Source organism: Chiroxiphia lanceolata, chromosome 20 (assembly GCF_009829145.1).
Source record: "Chiroxiphia lanceolata isolate bChiLan1 chromosome 20, bChiLan1.pri, whole genome shotgun sequence".
NCBI classification, from domain to species: Eukaryota; Metazoa; Chordata; class Aves; order Passeriformes; family Pipridae; genus Chiroxiphia; species Chiroxiphia lanceolata.
In genome coordinates, this window is record NC_045656.1 from 3,145,290 (window position 1) to 3,162,794 (window position 17,505).

General features: G+C 60.9%; 1 protein-coding gene across 3 annotated transcripts in view; it reads left to right on the plus strand.

The window, feature by feature from the left end:
- The window catches only part of HIP1 (huntingtin interacting protein 1), a 46,324-nt gene that overhangs the window by 25,037 nt on the left and 3,782 nt on the right, over positions 1-17,505 (plus strand). For all 3 annotated transcript variants that reach the window (XM_032707693.1, XM_032707692.1, XM_032707694.1), the window contains exons 2-25: positions 4,941-5,004; positions 5,614-5,756; positions 6,347-6,403; positions 6,854-6,934; positions 7,670-7,746; positions 7,977-8,038; positions 9,296-9,436; positions 9,809-9,866; positions 10,681-10,756; positions 11,511-11,642; positions 12,211-12,308; positions 12,443-12,515; positions 13,675-13,858; positions 13,947-14,035; positions 14,127-14,243; positions 14,332-14,433; positions 15,125-15,319; positions 15,428-15,575; positions 15,658-15,744; positions 15,914-16,021; positions 16,511-16,647; positions 16,754-16,864; positions 16,956-17,014; positions 17,116-17,209. In XM_032707693.1, coding sequence (XP_032563584.1) covers positions 4,941-5,004; positions 5,614-5,756; positions 6,347-6,403; positions 6,854-6,934; positions 7,670-7,746; positions 7,977-8,038; positions 9,296-9,436; positions 9,809-9,866; positions 10,681-10,756; positions 11,511-11,642; positions 12,211-12,308; positions 12,443-12,515; positions 13,675-13,858; positions 13,947-14,035; positions 14,127-14,243; positions 14,332-14,433; positions 15,125-15,319; positions 15,428-15,575; positions 15,658-15,744; positions 15,914-16,021; positions 16,511-16,647; positions 16,754-16,864; positions 16,956-17,014; positions 17,116-17,209 — 2,493 coding nt within the window. The remainder of the gene's footprint in view (positions 1-4,940; positions 5,005-5,613; positions 5,757-6,346; positions 6,404-6,853; positions 6,935-7,669; positions 7,747-7,976; positions 8,039-9,295; positions 9,437-9,808; positions 9,867-10,680; positions 10,757-11,510; positions 11,643-12,210; positions 12,309-12,442; positions 12,516-13,674; positions 13,859-13,946; positions 14,036-14,126; positions 14,244-14,331; positions 14,434-15,124; positions 15,320-15,427; positions 15,576-15,657; positions 15,745-15,913; positions 16,022-16,510; positions 16,648-16,753; positions 16,865-16,955; positions 17,015-17,115; positions 17,210-17,505) is intronic.

The following is a 17,505-nucleotide window of genomic DNA, read 5'->3' on the forward strand; positions in this document are numbered from 1 at the left end:
CTCAAGGCAAAGGCGTGGTGGGAGTCGGACAGCAGCTTCCAGCCTCGTGTGTCTCCTTGTGGTTGGAGACCTCCTGACCCTCACACCACCCCTCCAATATCCAGCCCAGGTGTTTTTTTCCCTGGAAGCCCCACCTGTGCTGGAAGAGCTCCTCCATAACACTGCTCCGTTGGCATCGCCGAGCACCGGAGGGGCCGGCAGTGGGTGCACCAAGGATGACATCAATCTGAAGTCATCATCCTGCCAGCCTCGGGAGAGCAGACTTGGAGGAGGCGATGCCAGGGCAGGTCTCTGCCAAGGAGAGCATCATGGTGATGCCATCGGATTCCAATGTGGCTCCCGGGGCCTGTGGCTGCCTTCCCAGTGACGCTGGTTTGGGGTGTTCCATGTGCAGGGTGTCCCCAGACACCCACCCAAGGCCCCCATGCTGGTGTCCCTTGGGATTCAGGGCTATCACTGGACACCTTGGTCCTCTTCCTGCTGGCATCTGGGGCTGGTGGCATCAGCATCTCCTCCTGGAGAGGGACATCTTGAGCCACCACCACTGGGAGTGAGCCTGGCAGATGCAGCAAGGTTTTGGGGTCTCTATTGCTGGAAAACATCACTACTTTGTGGAAAATGGTTGTTTTTGTGGCTCCAGCAATGGGAAATCTTGTGTCATTGTGGGAATTACTTCTCATCTGGAGGGAGGAGGAGACGAGAAGAGCAGCAGCACCTTCAGGTGCTCACACAGCCTGGACAAGGAGCTTCTTCCCTGGCGCAGCTCTGGCGTGTGCTCAGCCAGGAGAGGAGCACTTGCTTTCCAAACTCATGGGTCCAGCAGTGGATGAAGCCAAATAGCCTGGATTAAGTGTTGGGAAGGTATTTTTCCTGTCCCCTCACTCCATGCTCACAGGAAGCCTTCAGGACTGAGCAGGAAGATTGGGTTGTGCTGAGCATCCTCTTACCCGACATGTAGAAATGTATCCCTGGGTTTTACATACAGCCAGCCCTGCCAGCACTGCTTTCCTGCCTTCCTGCCTCCCTTTCCCTCCAGCTGCTGGCGGGCACAAAGCCAGGCTCATTCCCTGCTCCTGCTGCTGCTGTCAGGCCATGGGCACCCAGCATGGGGGGAACCATGGCCACCCCAAGTGTCCCCAGGAGCTTCCACCAGTCCCCAGCAGGGCTTTGAGCATCCCTGGTGTTCTCCAGCTGGCTTGACTCCAGGATTTTGCCAGAAAAAAACCTCCCCTGAGCCCTGACAAGGCCAGGATTTGCCACTGAGCTGTGCTGATGGTGAGTAATGTTTAAAGAGACGCGCCCTCGGAAGAGCTCCCTGTGCCCTGTGTCCTGCACACCTCCAGGGCCGGAGCCAAGCTTGCTCTGCTGGGATCTGCATTTTAATTAGGCTCGTGGATTTTCCTTCCAGGCTTGTTGTAGTCAGGTCTCCCTGCTCACTCCCTTCCCGGAGCCCCTGCGTCTGCAGGGCTTGCGAGCGGTTTTCCAGAGGTATGCTCCGTCCCGGCTCTCCATTTATAGAAAGGAATTAAGGAGAAATGAGGGAGCATTGCTAAGAGGATTTGCACTGCGACTTACTCAGTTTCTCCAAATAATTTGCAGTAGCTCTGGATTCTTTAATCAACACTCATTTCCTTTTGGAAATGAAAGAAGCGGGAAGGCGTCGCGCTGCTCCTGAGCCAAGCTTGGCTCTTCGCCTCCGAACGGGGCATGTTGGAATCAGAGCCTGAGAGCGTAATCTGGGGAGACCTGATGGGGGGTGAGGGTGTGTGTGACAGAGGGAAGTGTGTCTTAGGGCTCAGAGAGTCTCTGTCGCCCTGTCCCACTCCTTCCATGCAGTTTTGGGCTCCTCTGTCCCTGTCTGGAGCCGGCGGCCGCACACCCGGACGTGTGACGTGAGCCATGGACAGGAGGTCACCCCACTTGGGGACTCTGTCCTGCTGTGGCCTCTCCTTGTGGGAGAGGCTGGGCTGAGTCTGGGGTTGGGGATTCCCATGGGGTTAGTCCACATCACCCCAAGGGCTGGCAGCGCTCGTTGCCAGTGGGATTCGGCGCTGAATTCCCATGGGACAGGGCTATGGTGGCCCATCAAGCCGTGGGCAAGAGACCTTCCACAGGTTCCTGGGAACCATCTGGGTGTTGCAGAGGGAGGAAAAGGCATCTGGGCAGGTCCTGCTGCTCTGGGACGGATAGTCCCAAACTGCTCCTCTCCCAAATGGCCTGAGCCTTTCTATGCTCATGCCAGTGGGATTTCCTTGCTCTGCTCAGTGGTGGAAAGCTAATGGTGCTTGTAGCATTCCCAGCCTTTGCAGTGTTCCCAGCACTTGCAGCATTCCTAGCCCTTGCAGCACCCATGGAGCCATTCTCCAGCCTGGCAGAGCCCCGTGCCCAGCCCTGTCCCAGGTCCTGCCCCACTGAGCTCTGTCCCACCGGGATGTCGGGATTGCAGCGTCACCCCTCAAACCTCCCCTTGTGCAATGGCCCCTCCGGCCTCTCCTCCCACTTCCCTCCGGGCCTGTTGCACAAGAGGAAACCCCAGGGTTTCCTGTCCTGGCAGCAGGGTGGGGTGTGGGACAGCCCCATGTCCCCTGTGTCCCCTACCCTGTTCCCTTTGGGCACCCGTGGGCACAGGGATGGGGGCTGACATCCCTCCATCAGCACAAAACCAGAGCTGGAGCAGAGCTGCCCAGGATGTGACCTGGTGGGTCAGAAGGTACCCTCTTAGATTAGAAGCTCATAATTAAATTAAAATTCAAATTCCATCAGCTGCAGGAGCGGGATGCTATTGGGAAGCAGCGCCGGGGAGTCGGGGTGAAAAATCCTCTGTAAGAAAGAGGTCAGGGCTCACTGTCCAGGCAGCCCCAATTTTCCCTCCTTCCTGACCCAGTTTTGCAGCCAAATCACCCTCCATGACCCCACTGATGCCTTGGAGGTGACACTTCCAGCCTTGGTCCCTCGCTGCTGCTCCGTGTTTCTCTGCTTTGCTCATGTGGGCACTGCTGGAGCTGCTGGAGAGGCACTTTAGGCTTCTCCAAGTGGCTCCCAGGATGGGACCCCTGCCCTGCTCTCCTGGGAATGCAGTGGGGACATGGGGTGTCCACAGCAACCAGGACAGGAATGTGGGATCCCGCTTTACCCTGGAAAACCTTTCTGCCATCCACACGGACATCATGTGTGCTCCAAATGGAGTGGGGGGCTTGGGGATGGCTGTTGGGATACTGGCATCACCCAGGCTGTTGGCGCTGTTGGCACTGTTGGGATGTGGGCATCTTGCTCCAAGCCTCTGGGACGTGGACATCCCTCTCCAGGCTGTGGCTGCTGGCAGAGGCACCTTCCTGATGGGTTATGTTGGGATTTTTTTAATGCTGAATTGATTTATATGGTTTTCCTGACGAGGGGCTGTGGTCTCTGGGATGGGCAGAGCTGCAGAGGTGACTCCCAGCCTTGTCCTCATGTGCTGGGAACCTGTTGCCTCCATCCAGCTCCTCAGGAAGGGGTGTTTGGTGGGCTCAGGACTCTCCACTGCCGGTGTTCCTTTCAGCTCTCCTTAAAAAACCAAGCTGAGATCCAGGTTCTGCTCTGGGTGCCTGGGATGGGTGCCTTGCAACTGGCAATACAGGTCCCCTGACACCCCAAAATACACCTCCAGCGTCTTGCTGGTCACCTCCATGGTCACCTCCATGGTCTTTACTGGTCGTGGTCATCAGTAAGTGGTGAGGGTGATGTGCCCTAGGGATGGGGCTGCAAACACCATGGAGCAGCAGCATCCCCATGGCAGAACTGGTTCATACTGGGACACCAGGATGCAGCTTCAGCTAAGGAGGTGCTCAGCTCTGGGATGGGAGTGCTGGGCTGGGGGTGCACTGGGGGTGAGGTCACTTCTGTCTCGGCCCATCGTTGTTCCTGCTCCAGCTGGGACATGCTTTGGTGGCAGAGGGACTTTCTGGGGGATTTGGGCTGTATCCCACCGTATTTGGGGTCCTAAGGGCCCCCCCAGCCCTGCTCAGCACAGAGTCACCATGATCCGTGGGGATGAAGCCGTGCGGGGCCACCTTGGAGAGGGCCAGGAAGCAGAGTCACAGGATTGCAGTGAGGGAGGTGTTGGGATTAATCCCTCTGCTTTAATTGGTTTATGTCAGTAATGAGCTACTCCTGGCAGTGCTGAGCCAGATGGTTCCTTCCCTGGGCAGCAGGATCCTCACGGAGCAGGTGCCAGGGAAGCGCTTGGCGATGCTGGAGCCTGGGGAGAGGGTGACCCCGAGCCAGCATCACTGTGCCCCCTTGTAGGATCAGAAATGGGGTAGGGTTAAAAATCCTGCCTGGAAAATGCTTCCAGTGGCTGCCACTGCTTTCCATAGGATAAATGGTGGCTGGTTCTGCCTAGGCTCCTCAGTGTGAGCTCCCTGAGGTCCCCAACACCTGCACAGGAAGTCCTGCCTGTGGGTCCAGCTCCTCTCCCTCTAATCCATGGAGCAGCTGGGACCTTGCCAGGCAGCCCTGGAGGTGGTCCTGCCACCCCACTGCCCGATTTGCAGTGGTCTCTGAATTGTCCTCCCCACTCAGCTCCCCCAAAAGCAGAGTAGGCACCGCCAGCTGCTGCTGCCTGTGATCCCAGGGCAGGGGAGGGATTCTCCTTCCCTCCGCCTGTCCCAGCGCTCCAAGGGCAGCAGAGGGTTCTTTGTGGGCACTGCTTTAATTGCATCGTTATTATCCCGAGTAAATGAGTCCTGGCAGCAGCTGAACCCAGCGGATGCCAACCACATCCCAGAAAGGCATCCGGGAAAGGTCAGCATCCAGCTGGCACGAGCAGGGCCGGGGACCTGGATGGGACCCAGGCACTGGCAGGTGCCGGCAGAGCCAGGGGGTCTCAGTGGGTGAGGGGAGACCAGGGGGGAGCCCAAACCCTTCCCATCTCACCCCCCTCCACCACTTCTCCCTTGCAGACCGTCAGCATCAATAAGGCCATTAATGCGCAGGAAGTGGCTGTCAAGGAGAAACACGCCAGGAATATCCTTCCCAAAGCTGGCTGTGGGACAAGGAGCGTGGGAGCGGGGCTGGGGCTGCTCAGAAAAGGGGCAGCAGCAAGAGGGAGTGTGGGGAGAGGTGCTGGGGGTGGTGGGATGGGACCTTGAGGGGCTATTGAGGGTGTTTCCACCATGGCACAGGTTCTCTGCTCCTGCTGCCACAGCCTCCAAGTGTCAGGGGTGCCCAGGCTGGTGCTCCTGGCACTGCCATCCCATGGGAGAGCTGGAGGGGAAGGTGCCCACAGCAGGTTGGAGTCCTGGGGTGAGGATGCTTGAGCACACTGCCACTAAAAGCAGATTCCCAGTATCCTGGGCAGGCAGCTGGGAAGGCTTGGTAGGGGCAGAGCCACATACCATGATTTTCCCAGAGTGGTGATCTGGGGCTGGGGGAGAGGGGCCAGTGTGTGCCACCCTTGGGGACAGTGTGTGCCATCCTTGGGGACAGTGTGTGCCTGGGCTGGGCAGCATCAGCTCCCCGTGGTGGCCTGGCCCCCCTGGGCTCTGTGGGTACAGCTGGCCTTGGGTGGCCACTCTCCATCACCAAATGGGAAAAAATGGGAAGCCAAAAAGCGTTTCCTTGACCATCCAGCACCGTGTATCCTGGGCACACACCACGAGAAGGGAGCCCAGACCTTCTGGTCAGTGGTGAACCGGCTGCCACTGTCCGGCAATGCCGTGCTCTGCTGGAAGTTCTGCCACGTCTTCCACAAGCTCCTCCGGGATGGACATTCCAATGTGAGTGCCCAAAGCTCAGCTCAGCCACTGCCCCGGGGCCAAATCCTTTCTCCCATGGGGCTGCACCGGGCAGTGGGAGATGCTGGTGGGTGGGTGCCCTCCTGGGGGGTCAGTCCTGGGTGGGTACTGGAGTTGGAGCCTTCCTGGGAGATCAGTGCCCTCCTGGAAGCTCAGTGCCCTCCTGGGAATCAGTCCTGAGAGGGCACCAGTGCCAGAGCTCTCCTGGAGGGTCAGTACCTTCCTGGGGGCCAGTCCCAGGTGGGGACTGGTGCCAGTGCCCTCACAGAGGGTTGGTGCATGGAGACTGGTGCCAGAGCCTTCCCAGTGCTGCCCTGGCCACAAACCCCTGTGCTCCAAACCCCGGTGCCGACGGCAGTGCCGGTGCCAGAGGAAACCGCTCAGTGCAGGAGCCACCAGTGAGGTGGATGGGGAAACTGGGACACCTGGGACTGGCAGTGGTGACACCACCAGCAGGACAAAGGGCTGAGAATGCACCAAGACCTGCCATTCCTCACCCCAGTTGCCAGCTCCAAGTGTGGGACGTTGTTTCCTGGTGCTCTGCCCGCTGATTGTCTCCGTCGTTCCTCCAGGTCCTGAAAGACTCCGTGAGATACAAGAATGAGCTGAGTGACATGAGCAGGATGTGGGTGAGTGGCCACCATGGTGGGGACACCCCGGGGGTCCCTTGGCCAGGCTGGGGGGTTATAGGCTTGGGGGATTCTCTCTCCCAGGACGATCCAGGGGCTGAGCACAACCATGGCTGACCCGGGGCTGCCACCACCTCCCTGGGGTGGGTTTGCCGGTCACATTCGTGTCCCCTCCCACCAAAATCGAAGGCCTTCTTCCCATTTTATGGCAAAACCCAGTAAAACTTGGCTTTGGTGGTCAAAAGCCACATTGAAACGTGCAGAGAAGGTGATGAGAAGGTCCTGACCCAAAGCCTTTCAGTGAAGCCAACCTGCATCCAGGGGCTGGGTGCCAGCGAGGAGCGTTTGGCTGTGGTTTTGGGGAGGTGAGGGAGGGGTCACTCGCTCTGCAGGGGGAAAAGGTTTTTCTGCAGCCTGCCCTGGATCTCAACAGCTTTTTGGGGTCTCCAGGGCCACCTGAGCGAGGGCTACGGGCAGCTCTGCAGCATCTACCTCAAACTGCTGAGAACCAAGATGGAATTTCACACCAAGGTGAGCCCCCCATCCCCAAGGCTGCAGCAAGGGGTGACAGGGACAGGACAGGGGCTGGCAGAGCCTTTCCAATGCTGTCACCCCCTTGGGTCCTCCTGTCTGTCATGACCATCCTGCTGCCTCCATGAAACATTTCCCAAGCTGCCAGTGGCCATCAAAATTGGATCAAAAATAGCCCAAGGACCAGCGTTTTGGGAGTGGCAGGATTCGTGGTGGCCCAGGGTTTCTTGGGGACACCTGGGAGTTGGTGGGCTACAAAAAGCATTAAAAGACCCTCAGCTTTGGGGTGCACGTCCTCTCCCAGCTATCCTAGGTGGGCAGAGGTGGAAGAGCTCTGCTGCAAAGAGGTGTTTTCTGTGCTCATCACGCTGGTTCAGTTTGGAGGTGTGATGTGACCTTCCCCAAAATGCCAGGGTGGCACAAGGATGCTTTGCCCCTTGGGGCAGATATTGGCTCCATCCCCTCCCAGTTCACAGCTCCTCCCTGCTCAGCAGGTTTCTCAGCCCAGGGAGAATCAGCTTTCCTTGCTGGGGAGAACACAGGCACCTGGATTAGGGATGCTGTGGTCACCCAGGGTTTGGAGACCTTGTGTTACCCCCCTTCTGCCCCCACATCACCCCCCTGGCACATCCAGGAGCTGACTTTGCACCGAGCCCACAGGATCTGGTGCTCCCAGAGCTTTTTCCAGAGCAGGAGATCCTCTGGAACCCTTTCCCAACTCCTGTTTCCCCACAGAATCCCCGCTTCCCTGGGAATCTGCAGATGTCCGACCGGCAGCTGGACGAGGCCGGGGAGAACGACGTGAACAACTTGTGAGTGCAGGGCAGGGGGAGGTGAGGGAGGGGTGGGTGCAGCCAGGGGGGCACCACTCAGCAGGGATGGGACCTTCCACCTGCCCCACCTGCCCCAGCAGAGCCCCGGGAAAAGCTGGTGCATCCACACTGGAGCACCCCTCATCCTGCCAAGCTGGGACCTGGCACAGGGTGAGGCCCATGGGTGGCCATGGGGACAGTCCCCCACCATCCTTATCCCTGTTTCCCAGTTTTCAGCTGACAGTGGAGATGTTTGACTACCTGGAGTGTGAGCTGAACCTCTTCCAGACAGGTAAGCCCCTGTGCTACCCTGACAGAGGGTGGGATGAGGGGTCTGTGGGGGCCCAGGTCCTCCGTGGGGGGCTGAGCCGAGTTGGGGGGAGGCTCTGTGGGGGTGCTGGCTGAGGGCACCACAGCTCAGCTTTTCTGGGCACTTCACCTGAATTATGGTTCAACAAGGCTAAGCAGAAGGTGCTGCACTGGGGCAGGGCAGCCCCTGGTATCAATCCAGGCTGGGGGATGAAGGGATAGAGAGCAGCCCTGGAAGAAGGATTTTGGGGTGTGAGGAGATGCTCAGCATGCCTCAGCCACGTGCACTGGCAGCCCAAGAAGCCTCCTTTCTGCTGGGCTGATCCCACAGCGTGGGCAGCAGGGGAGGGGGGGATTCTGCCCCTCTGCTCCACTCTGGTGAGTTCCCACCTGCAGAGCTGCCTCCAGCTCTCAACATCAGAAGGACATGGAGCTGCTGGAGCATGTCCAGAGGAGGCCACAAAGATGCTCCAAGGACTGGAGCCTCTCTGCTCTGGAGTCAGGCTGGGAGAGCTGGAGCTGTTCACCTGGAGAAGAGAAGGCTCCAGGGAGACCTGAGAGCCCCTTGCAGGGCCTAAAGGGGCTCCAGGAGAGCTGGAGAGGGACTTGGAACAAGGAGTGGAGGGACAGGACAAGGGGAATGGCTTCCCACTGTCAGAGGGCAGAGTTGGATGGGATATTGGGAAGGAATTGTTGGCTGTGAGAGTGGTGAGACCCTGGCACAGTTGGGCAGAGAAGCTGTGGCTGCCCCAGCCCTGGAAGTGTCCCAGGCCAGGTTGGATGGGGCTTGGAGCAACCTGGAATAGTGGAAGGTGTACCTGCCTGTGGCAGGAGGTGGAATGAGATGGTCTCCAGGTGCTCCTGGCTGGTTTTGGAGTATCTCCTGCCAGCACACCCAGCACACCTGAGTGCCAGTGGGACGGCAGTGACAGACAGAGCACAGGGGCTGTGTGTCAGCTCTGCCCAGGGACACTGCTGGGGTCAGGCCCAGCTGCAGGGCCACAGTGCCAGGCTGAAGTGTTCCCAAGCCTGGGTGGGAGTCCTGGGTGAGAATTTCCCCTCCTGCTGAGCTTACAGACGGCTGCAGGGCCACAGGTTGGGTCCCCAGGGGCCAGTGGGTATCTTGCTCCAGCTGAAGGTCTCTTGCTGTGGGTGACATTTGTGGATCTGGCAGACACAGCATGGCACCCGCCAGCGCTGCTGGTGCTCCCAGATCCCGATCTCCTGCTCCCCCCCGCAGTGTTCAGCTCCCTGGACATGTCGCGCTCGGTGTCAGTGACGGCGGCGGGGCAGTGTCGCCTGGCCCCGCTCATCCAGGTCATCCTGGACTGCAGCCACCTCTACGACTACACCGTCAAGCTGCTCTTCAAGCTCCACTCGTGTGAGTGTCCCCAGCGCCACCACCTTGGGCAGGGAGGGACACGGAGGGAGACACTGGGGGTCACCACCCTGCTCAGGCTGGGCTGTTCGCCCCCATCCCCTTCCCAGCCTTTTTGGGGAGATAAAAGGAGTCACCAAGACAAGGCGGTGCCAAACCCACGTCCCTCAGGACCTGGAATTGTGGTGGCTGCTGCCTGACCTCTGTGCTTTCCCCTTCCCTGGGGTGTGATCCCCTCCTGCAGCGGGAGCATTCGGACCCCCAGAGGAGGGTGGCCATCTCTGGGGAAGACCCATCCCCATGTGGCTGTGCTGATAGCTTGTCCCTTGATCCATGAAGACACACAGTGATGTTTCTGCTTGCTGCTTCTTCCAGGTCTGCCGGCGGATACGCTGCAGGGCCACCGGGATCGCTTCCTGGAGCAGTTCCGAAAGTAAGTGCCCAGAGCTGGAGCGCTGGTGCTCTGGGGGTGCTCCCAGGGCACAGAGATTGAAAAGCAGTGAGCAGGGATATGCTGTGGCCTCTGGTATGTGATTATTCGGGGCAGCCAAAACAAAAACTGGCCACTGAGAACAGGGGGAGGATGTCAAGGTGCTGAGGGACAGCTTGGTTCAAAACCAAGGTCACAAACTGCAAACAGCAGATATCAGGGCTGGCCGTGGGCTCTGACCCCCCAGGGACTAACCTTGGGACAGGTATCAACATCACTGAGATCCCAGTTGGGGTGCTGAGGTGGTTGGGAGGGATGGGAGCCAGAACTGGTGTGGTTGGGCACTGCCACTCCTCCCCAAAACTGGAAATCCTGGAGGGAAGTACCCTGCTCCTGGGGGAGATGCTCCTGTGGGAACTGAAGGTGATGAACTGTGGGAACTGCAGATGTTGGCTCCAGGCTGGAAGCCCCACACCTGCTCGTGGGGGCTTTGGGTGGGAAGGGAGTGGTTTGAGTTGGAAGCAACCTTTGAAGATCATCCAGTCCAAACCCCTGCCGTGGGCAGGGACACCTTCCGCTAGGCCAGGTTGCTCAAGCTCCAGGTCCTTCTCCCTGCCCACCAGGCCCTGGGTTTATGGGATAAACCCTCCAGCAGTCAGTTTTTTCCAAGGGTGGGAGGCTGGCAGTGGGTTTGGTGGCAGCACACACCACAGTCCCCTTCAGCCAGGTGACACCTGGAACCAGGCAAGGGGTTGGAGCTCCCCACATTGTCCAGGCTGGACAAGAGCCATCCCTCACCATTCCCTGTCCCTTTCAGGCTCAAGGACCTCTTCTATCGCTCCAGCAACCTTCAGTACTTCAAGCGGCTGATTCAGATCCCACAGCTGCCAGAGGTGAGACCCCACAGTCCCCAGACCCCACACTCCCTGTCCCCGTGGCCAGGGACAGCTCTGGGGTGGGTGGCACTGGGGGAGGCCCCAAAAAAGCCACCTGTCACCTTACCTGGCTTCCTGGGGCTGGTGGCAACGTGAGGCTCATGGGCCTTGAGGATCATCTTTGCGTCCCTCTCTGGGTGGTGTCCTGTGGGATGGAGCTGCCGTCTGACCAGGGGCTGGGATCCCTTCTCTCACCAACCCAAAGCTCTTGCTAAGAGCCATCCCCGTGGGTCCTGGCTCCATCCTGTGGGTCCTGGCTCCCTCTCCTTGGACCCCGGTTCCATTCCTGCAGGTCCTGGTCCCATCCCTGAGGGCCCTGGCTCCAACCACATGGGTCCTGGCTCCATCCCTGTGGGTTCTGGTTCCATCCTGTGGGTCCTGGCTCCATCCCTGTGGGTTCTGGTTCCCTTATTGTGCATCCTGGCTCCATTCCTGTGGGTTCTGGTTTCATCCTGCGAGCCCTGGCTCTATCCCTGTGGGTCCTGATTCCATCCCTGTGGACACTTGTTCCATCCCTGTGGGTCTTGGTTCCATGCCCTTGGCTCCTGGCTTTATCCCTGTGGGTCCTGGCTCCATCCTTGTGGGTCCTGGCTCCATTCCCATGGATCAAGGCCTGGCCAGCTCAGCTCTGGGGCAGGATTTCACCCAGCCATGCCCTCAGCCCTGCAGCAGTGCCAGCCCTTTCCCTCACCCTGCTACCGTCCCTCCCCAGAACCCCCCCAACTTCCTGCGGGCCTCGGCGCTGTCGGAGCACATCAGCCCCGTGGTGGTGATCCCTGCTGAAGCGTCCTCCCCTGACAGCGAGCCCATCACAGACCTGGTGGAGATGGACACGGCCTCGCAGGTGAGGGTGGCAGGGGCCCTCCAGCTCCAAGCCTGGAGTTACTTCTCCAAATCCACACCGTGGTGGGGGCTGAGACAGCAGATGGCTTTGGGAACTGGGGAGTGTCCCTGTGGGGGGGTGAGTGGGTGCTGGATGTCCCAGCTGGGTGCTGGATGTCCCATCTGGGTGCTGCCAGGGCTGAGCCAGCCTGGATTTGTCTCCCAGTGCTGCTCAGTGCTGTGGTGCCCTCCAGTGATGGGCGAGGAGAGGTTTGGCTTTGAGCATCTGCCACTTTAGGTCTTCACCCTCCTCTCCACCAAAGGTTGTTCCCAGGCACTGAGTGAGGAGGGGAAGGAGCGTGTGGTGACATGGCTTTGGGGATCTTCTCCCCTTGGGACTTAAGTGGGGATGGACCAGAGATGCCCCATGGCAGTTCAACACATTCAGTGCCCTGGGAGCAGTGGGAGGATCCAGCCCAGTGTCCAGGCAGCTCGTGGGCTGGTTTGGCGGTGACACTGGGGACATGGAGGGGATGAGGGTTCCTGGATGGTGGTGAGGTCACTCCAGGTCCATCCTGCTCTTCCCGCAGAGCCTGTTTGACAACAAGTTTGACGACATCTTCGGCAGCGCCTTCAGCTGCGACCCCTTCAACTTCAACAGCCAGAACGGGATGAACAAGGATGACAAGTGAGCAGGCCGGGATCCTACCAGAACCTCCCTTCCTGGAACGGCACCACAGCCACGGTGGCACGGGGGACACCTCCCCTCCCAGGACGTGTCCCCATGGCACTGAGGAGGTACCCTGTGTCTCTCCTTCCCAGGGACAGGTTAATCGAGCAGCTTTACGGGGAGATCGCAGCCCTGAAGGAGGAGCTGGAGAACTTCAAGGCCGAGGTGGGTGACAACCAGGTGGGCAGGATGAGACCCGGGGCCTCACACTGGGAGTGTGGGGTGGTGGCTCTACCCCTGGATGGGCAAGATGGTATCCCCATCTCTGTCCTGCCCTGTCCGCAATGGCTTCTGCATCCCTGCCCACCCTGGGGGTCTCCAGGTGTGCCAGGGGGCTGCATTCCTGCAGAGGGGGTGGGCTCAGCACCCTCAGTGCTTCAGCTGGATGCATTTGGGGGTCTGTGGGGTGGTACCCATGGCGGGGGCTGCTGGATGGTACTGGTAGGCATTGGATGGTACTAGTGGGCATTGGGCAGTACTAGTGGGTATTGGATGGTACTGGTGGGTATTGGGCAGTACTGGTGGGCATCAGATGATACTGGTGGGTACTGCATAATACTGGTGGGTATTGGATGGTACAGGTGAGTGTAGGATAGTACTGATGGGTGTTGGATGGTACTGGTGGGCATTGGATGGTGCTGGTGGGTGTTGGAATGTACTGGTGGGTGTTGGATGGTACTGGTGGGCACTGGATGGTGCTGGTGGGTGTTGGATGGTACTGGTGGGTGTTGGAATGTACTGGTGGGTGTTGGATGGTGCTGGTGGGTGTTGGATGGTACTGGTGGGTGTTGGATGGTACTGGTGGGCATTGGGCAGTACTGGTGGGCATTGGGCAGTACTGGTGGGCATTGGGCAGTACTGGTGGGCATTGGAATGTACTGGTGGGTGTTGGGCAGTACTGGTGGGCGTTGGGCAGTACTGGTGGGTGTTGGATGGTGCTGGTGGGCATTGGGCAGTACTGGTGGGCATTGGGCAGTACTGGTGGGTGTTGGGCAGTACTGGTGGGCATTGGGCAGTACTGGTGGGTGTTGGATGGTACTGGTGGGCATTGGGCAGTACTGGTGGGCATTGGGCAGTACTGGTGGGTGTTGGGCAGTACTGGTGGGTGTTGGGCAGTACTGGTGGGTGTTGGGTGGTACTGGTGGGCATTGGGCAGTACTGGTGGGCGTTGGGCAGTACTGGTGGGTGTTGGATGGTACTGGTGGGCATTGGGCAGTACTGGTGGGCATTGGGCAGTACTGGTGGGCGTTGGGCAGTACTGGTGGGTATAGGACAGTCCCGGCGGGCCCTGAACAGCACCATCAGCCCCCGGCCGTGCCCGCAGAGCGCGCGGGGCGCGGTGCAGCTGAGGGGCCGTGCCAGCGAGCTGGAGGCTGAGCTGGCCGAGCAGCAGCACCTGAAGCAGCAGGCGCAGGACGAGAGTGAGTTCCTGCGCACGGAGCTGGAGGAGCTCAAGAAGCAGCGGGAGGACACCGAGAAGGCTCAGCGGAGCCTGACAGAGATCGAGAGTGAGCAGGGGGAGCTGGGACCAGCCTGGGGTGGGGGTGAGCCCCTGGGGGGGGCCTGAGGGCTCACCTCGGTGTCCCTGCGTGGCAGGACGGGCGCAGGCCAACGAGCAGCGCTACAGCAAACTGAAGGAGAAGTACAGCGAGCTGGTGCAGAACCACGCTGACCTGCTGCGCAAGGTGGGCTCCCCAAAAACCCCCCTGGCACCCCCTCTGCCAGCTGTACCCCCCCGGGCACAGGGGGATGCTGAGCTCACTCTGCCATCGCCAGAACGCGGAGGTGACCAAGCAGGTGACGGTGGCCAGGCAGGCCCAGGGGGATGTGGAGCGGGAGAAGAAGGAGCTGGAGGACTCTTTCCAGAGGGTGAGCGAGCAGGCACAGAGGAAGGTGAGTATGGATGGGGGGGACACAGCAGGGATGAGCAGGGGCCCCCCCCATGGGGCACCAGTGCTGCCAACCTCTCCCCTTGCCGCAGTCTCAGGAGCAGGCAGAGGTGCTGGAGACGCTGAAGCGGGAGCTGGCAGCCAGCAGGCAGGAGCTGCAGGTGCTCCAGGGCACACTGGAGTCCAGCACACAGGTGAGAGCGTGTGGGGGGGCCCTGCAACCCCTCACACAGCCCTGGGTGGGCAGCCAGGCCTTACCCATCCAAGACACGATGCCCACCACTGGCCTGAGAACCCTGTCCTCTTCCCCCTCATATCTGGGTGGGTTGGATGGTCACACCACGGGGTTTCGTGCTCCTGGGTGCAGGAGCATGTGGAGCAATGGGCTCCAGCAGCAGGGATCATGGAATAAAAGCCCTGGAAGAACTCTGCCTGTTGTAAACCCAGGCAGCAGTGTGCCATCACACTGCAAGACATGCCAGAGGGTATCCCATGCCTGTGGAGATGTGGAGCATAGCAGGGATGTCTGGGCTTGGTGGAGGAGGGAGAAGCTGGCAGGAAAATGCAGTTATCCATTCCGAGGGTGGGCAGACACTGCAGCAGGACAGGGACAGGGCAGAGCTCCAAGGCCACTGCCACACCTCGCATCCATTCCTCCATCAGGATGGTGACAGCCATGGTAAAAGTGATTTTTCACTGAATAAAAGTGAAAGGGCTCCCCAGGAGCCTCGGTTGTCACCAGGTGAGGTCATCACTGCCAGGTGGTGATGCAGGGCTGTGCCTGCAGGGACAGTGGGGGTGGCCCAAGCCTGGACCAGGAACCAGACCCCAGACTGGAGGGTTCACCCTTGGCACAGCCCCGACCACCATTTCATGCCCACCCAGGCGGGAGCGGAGCAGAACTCCCGGATCAGCAGCCTGGAGCAGGAGCGGGACCGGCTGAGCCAGGCAGCCGAGCGGCACGGGCAGGACATGGCAGCGCTGCGGGCGGAGCTGCAGCAGCTGCGGGACACGCTCAGCCGGGAGCAGGAGAGCAGCAGGAACGAGCTGGAGTCGCTGCAGACCCAGCTGAGAGACAAGGTACCCCGGGGCAGCCCCATCCCTCCAGGCCACGGGGGTTCGGCAGGGCTGGGTGAGGGGGATGCCGGTGGCACAGCAGGGCCCCCGACACCCCTGTGGGGTTGGCAGGAGGGCGCAGAGCAGGCGCTGCAGCGGCGCCTGGCCGAGGAGCAGCGATCCCTGCTGCGGGGCACCGCCCGCGAGGCCGAGCGGATGGTGCAGGACGCCCTGGCTCGCATGGAGGATCCCGCCCACATCGGCTGCACCGGCTCGGCAGGTGAGGCTCCCAAACCGGGCGTTATCCCGGCCTGCCCGCTCCCTGCCGGCCTGGCTGAGCCCTGCCTGCCGTCTGCCTGCAGATTGCCTCCTGTCCCGCACGCTGGCAGCCTCCGAGTGCGTGGAGCGGCTGCGGGACGCGCACGGCAAGTACCTGTCGGATGGCACAGGTGAGAACGGGCAGCCCTGGGGGGCGAGGGCACAGCGGCAGCCCTGGGCAGCGGGAGGGCACAGGGGCAGCCCCGGGCAGGGGGGAGGGCACAGGGGCAGCCCCGGGCATGCAGGGCTGGGTGGGCAGCACGGCGGGGGCTGAGGTGTGTGCCCCCTGTCCCGCCGCAGCCGTGGGCTCCCTGCTGCCCTGCCTGGCCCTCTTCGCCCACCTGGTCAGCGACACCCTCCTGCAGGGCAGCGCGACCTCCCACGTGGCCCCCGTGGAGCCCGCTGACCGTGAGTGCTGCCCCACGGGCAGGGCGTGGCGTGGGCAGATGCCAGGGTGGGGAGGAGACAGGGGTGGGCCAGGGGCCAAGGTGAGGAGGAGATCAGGCCGGGCAGAGGATTTGGTGGGCAGAATGCTGGGATGGGCAGGGGCTGAGTAGAATTCTGGGGCAGGTAGGGGCCAAGGTGGGCAGGGGCTGGGGTGGACAGGGGTCACTGCAGGCAGGGGACAGGGTAGACAGGATGCTGGAGTGGGCAGGGATTGGAACAGACGGGTTGGGGTGAGCCAGGACCGGGGTGGGCCGAGGTCATGGCATGCAGGGGACTGGGTGGGCAGGATGTTGGGGTGAGAAGGTGCCAGGAGACCAGCTGAGCAGGATGCTGGGACAAGTAGGATCCTGGAGTGAGCAAGGACCAGGATGGGCAGGATGCCAGGGCAGGCAGGGACCAGACACCTCCATCCCTGTGTGCGGCCCCCTCACCCCTGTGCTGCCAACACAGGTCTGCTGGAGCTGTGCAGGCAGTGTGGCAGCGAGGCCCTGAGCTACCTCAGTGCCCTGCAAGACCCAGGGACAGTGGCAGGTGCTGACTGCAGCCCAGTGACAGCCTGCCTGGGCCGGATCAGCACCATTGCAGAGGTGGGTGCCCCCAGAGAGCTGGTGGGATGGGGTCAGGCTGTGGTGGGCATCGCCAGAGGGGCTGTGCCACCCCTGGACATTCCTTTTCATCCCATCCCATCCCCAGGAGCTGCGTCCCAGAGGGCTGGACGTCAAGCAGGAGGAGCTGGGTGACCTGGTGGACAAGGAGATGGCGGCGACGGCCGCGGCCATCGAGACGGCGTCTGCCCGCATCGAGGTGAGGGCACCCTGTGCGTGGGGAAACCACGGGCACTGTGCAGGCCTGCCACCGGGCACAGGGCTCAGCACAGCCTCTGCCCCCCTACCAGGAGATGCTGAGCAAGGCACGGGCCGGTGACACTGGGGTCAAACTGGAAGTGAACGAGAGGTGAGTGTTGGTCGGGGAACTGGAGAGAGCCGGGCAGGCAGGATGGGACTGGTGCCACAGGCACCCACCCCACAGAGGGCTCAGAAGGGTTTGTCTCACAGGATCCTGGGCTCCTGCACGGGCCTCATGCAGGCCATCCACGTCCTGGTCCTGGCCTCCAAGGACCTCCAGAGAGAGATCGTGGAGAGTGGACGGGTGAGCTGGTACAGGGGTGCAGATCAGAGGTGCTTGGCCAGCCAGGGGCCACCGCACACTTGCTGGAACATGCTGCTCCAACCCTTGGCCCGTTGGAACGTCCCCACCAGCTGCCAGGAGCTGCTGCCCCAGCCCCAGGGTCTCACCCTGGCTCTGATTCCCGGGGTGTCACAGAGATCCTTGATCTCCCTTCCCATGCAACCCCCCGTGCTGGGTGTCTCCCCAACTCCCACACGCATCCGAAATGACACCCTGACCTCCTGCTTTCCACCAAGATGGGGGTCTGGGGGTCCCCT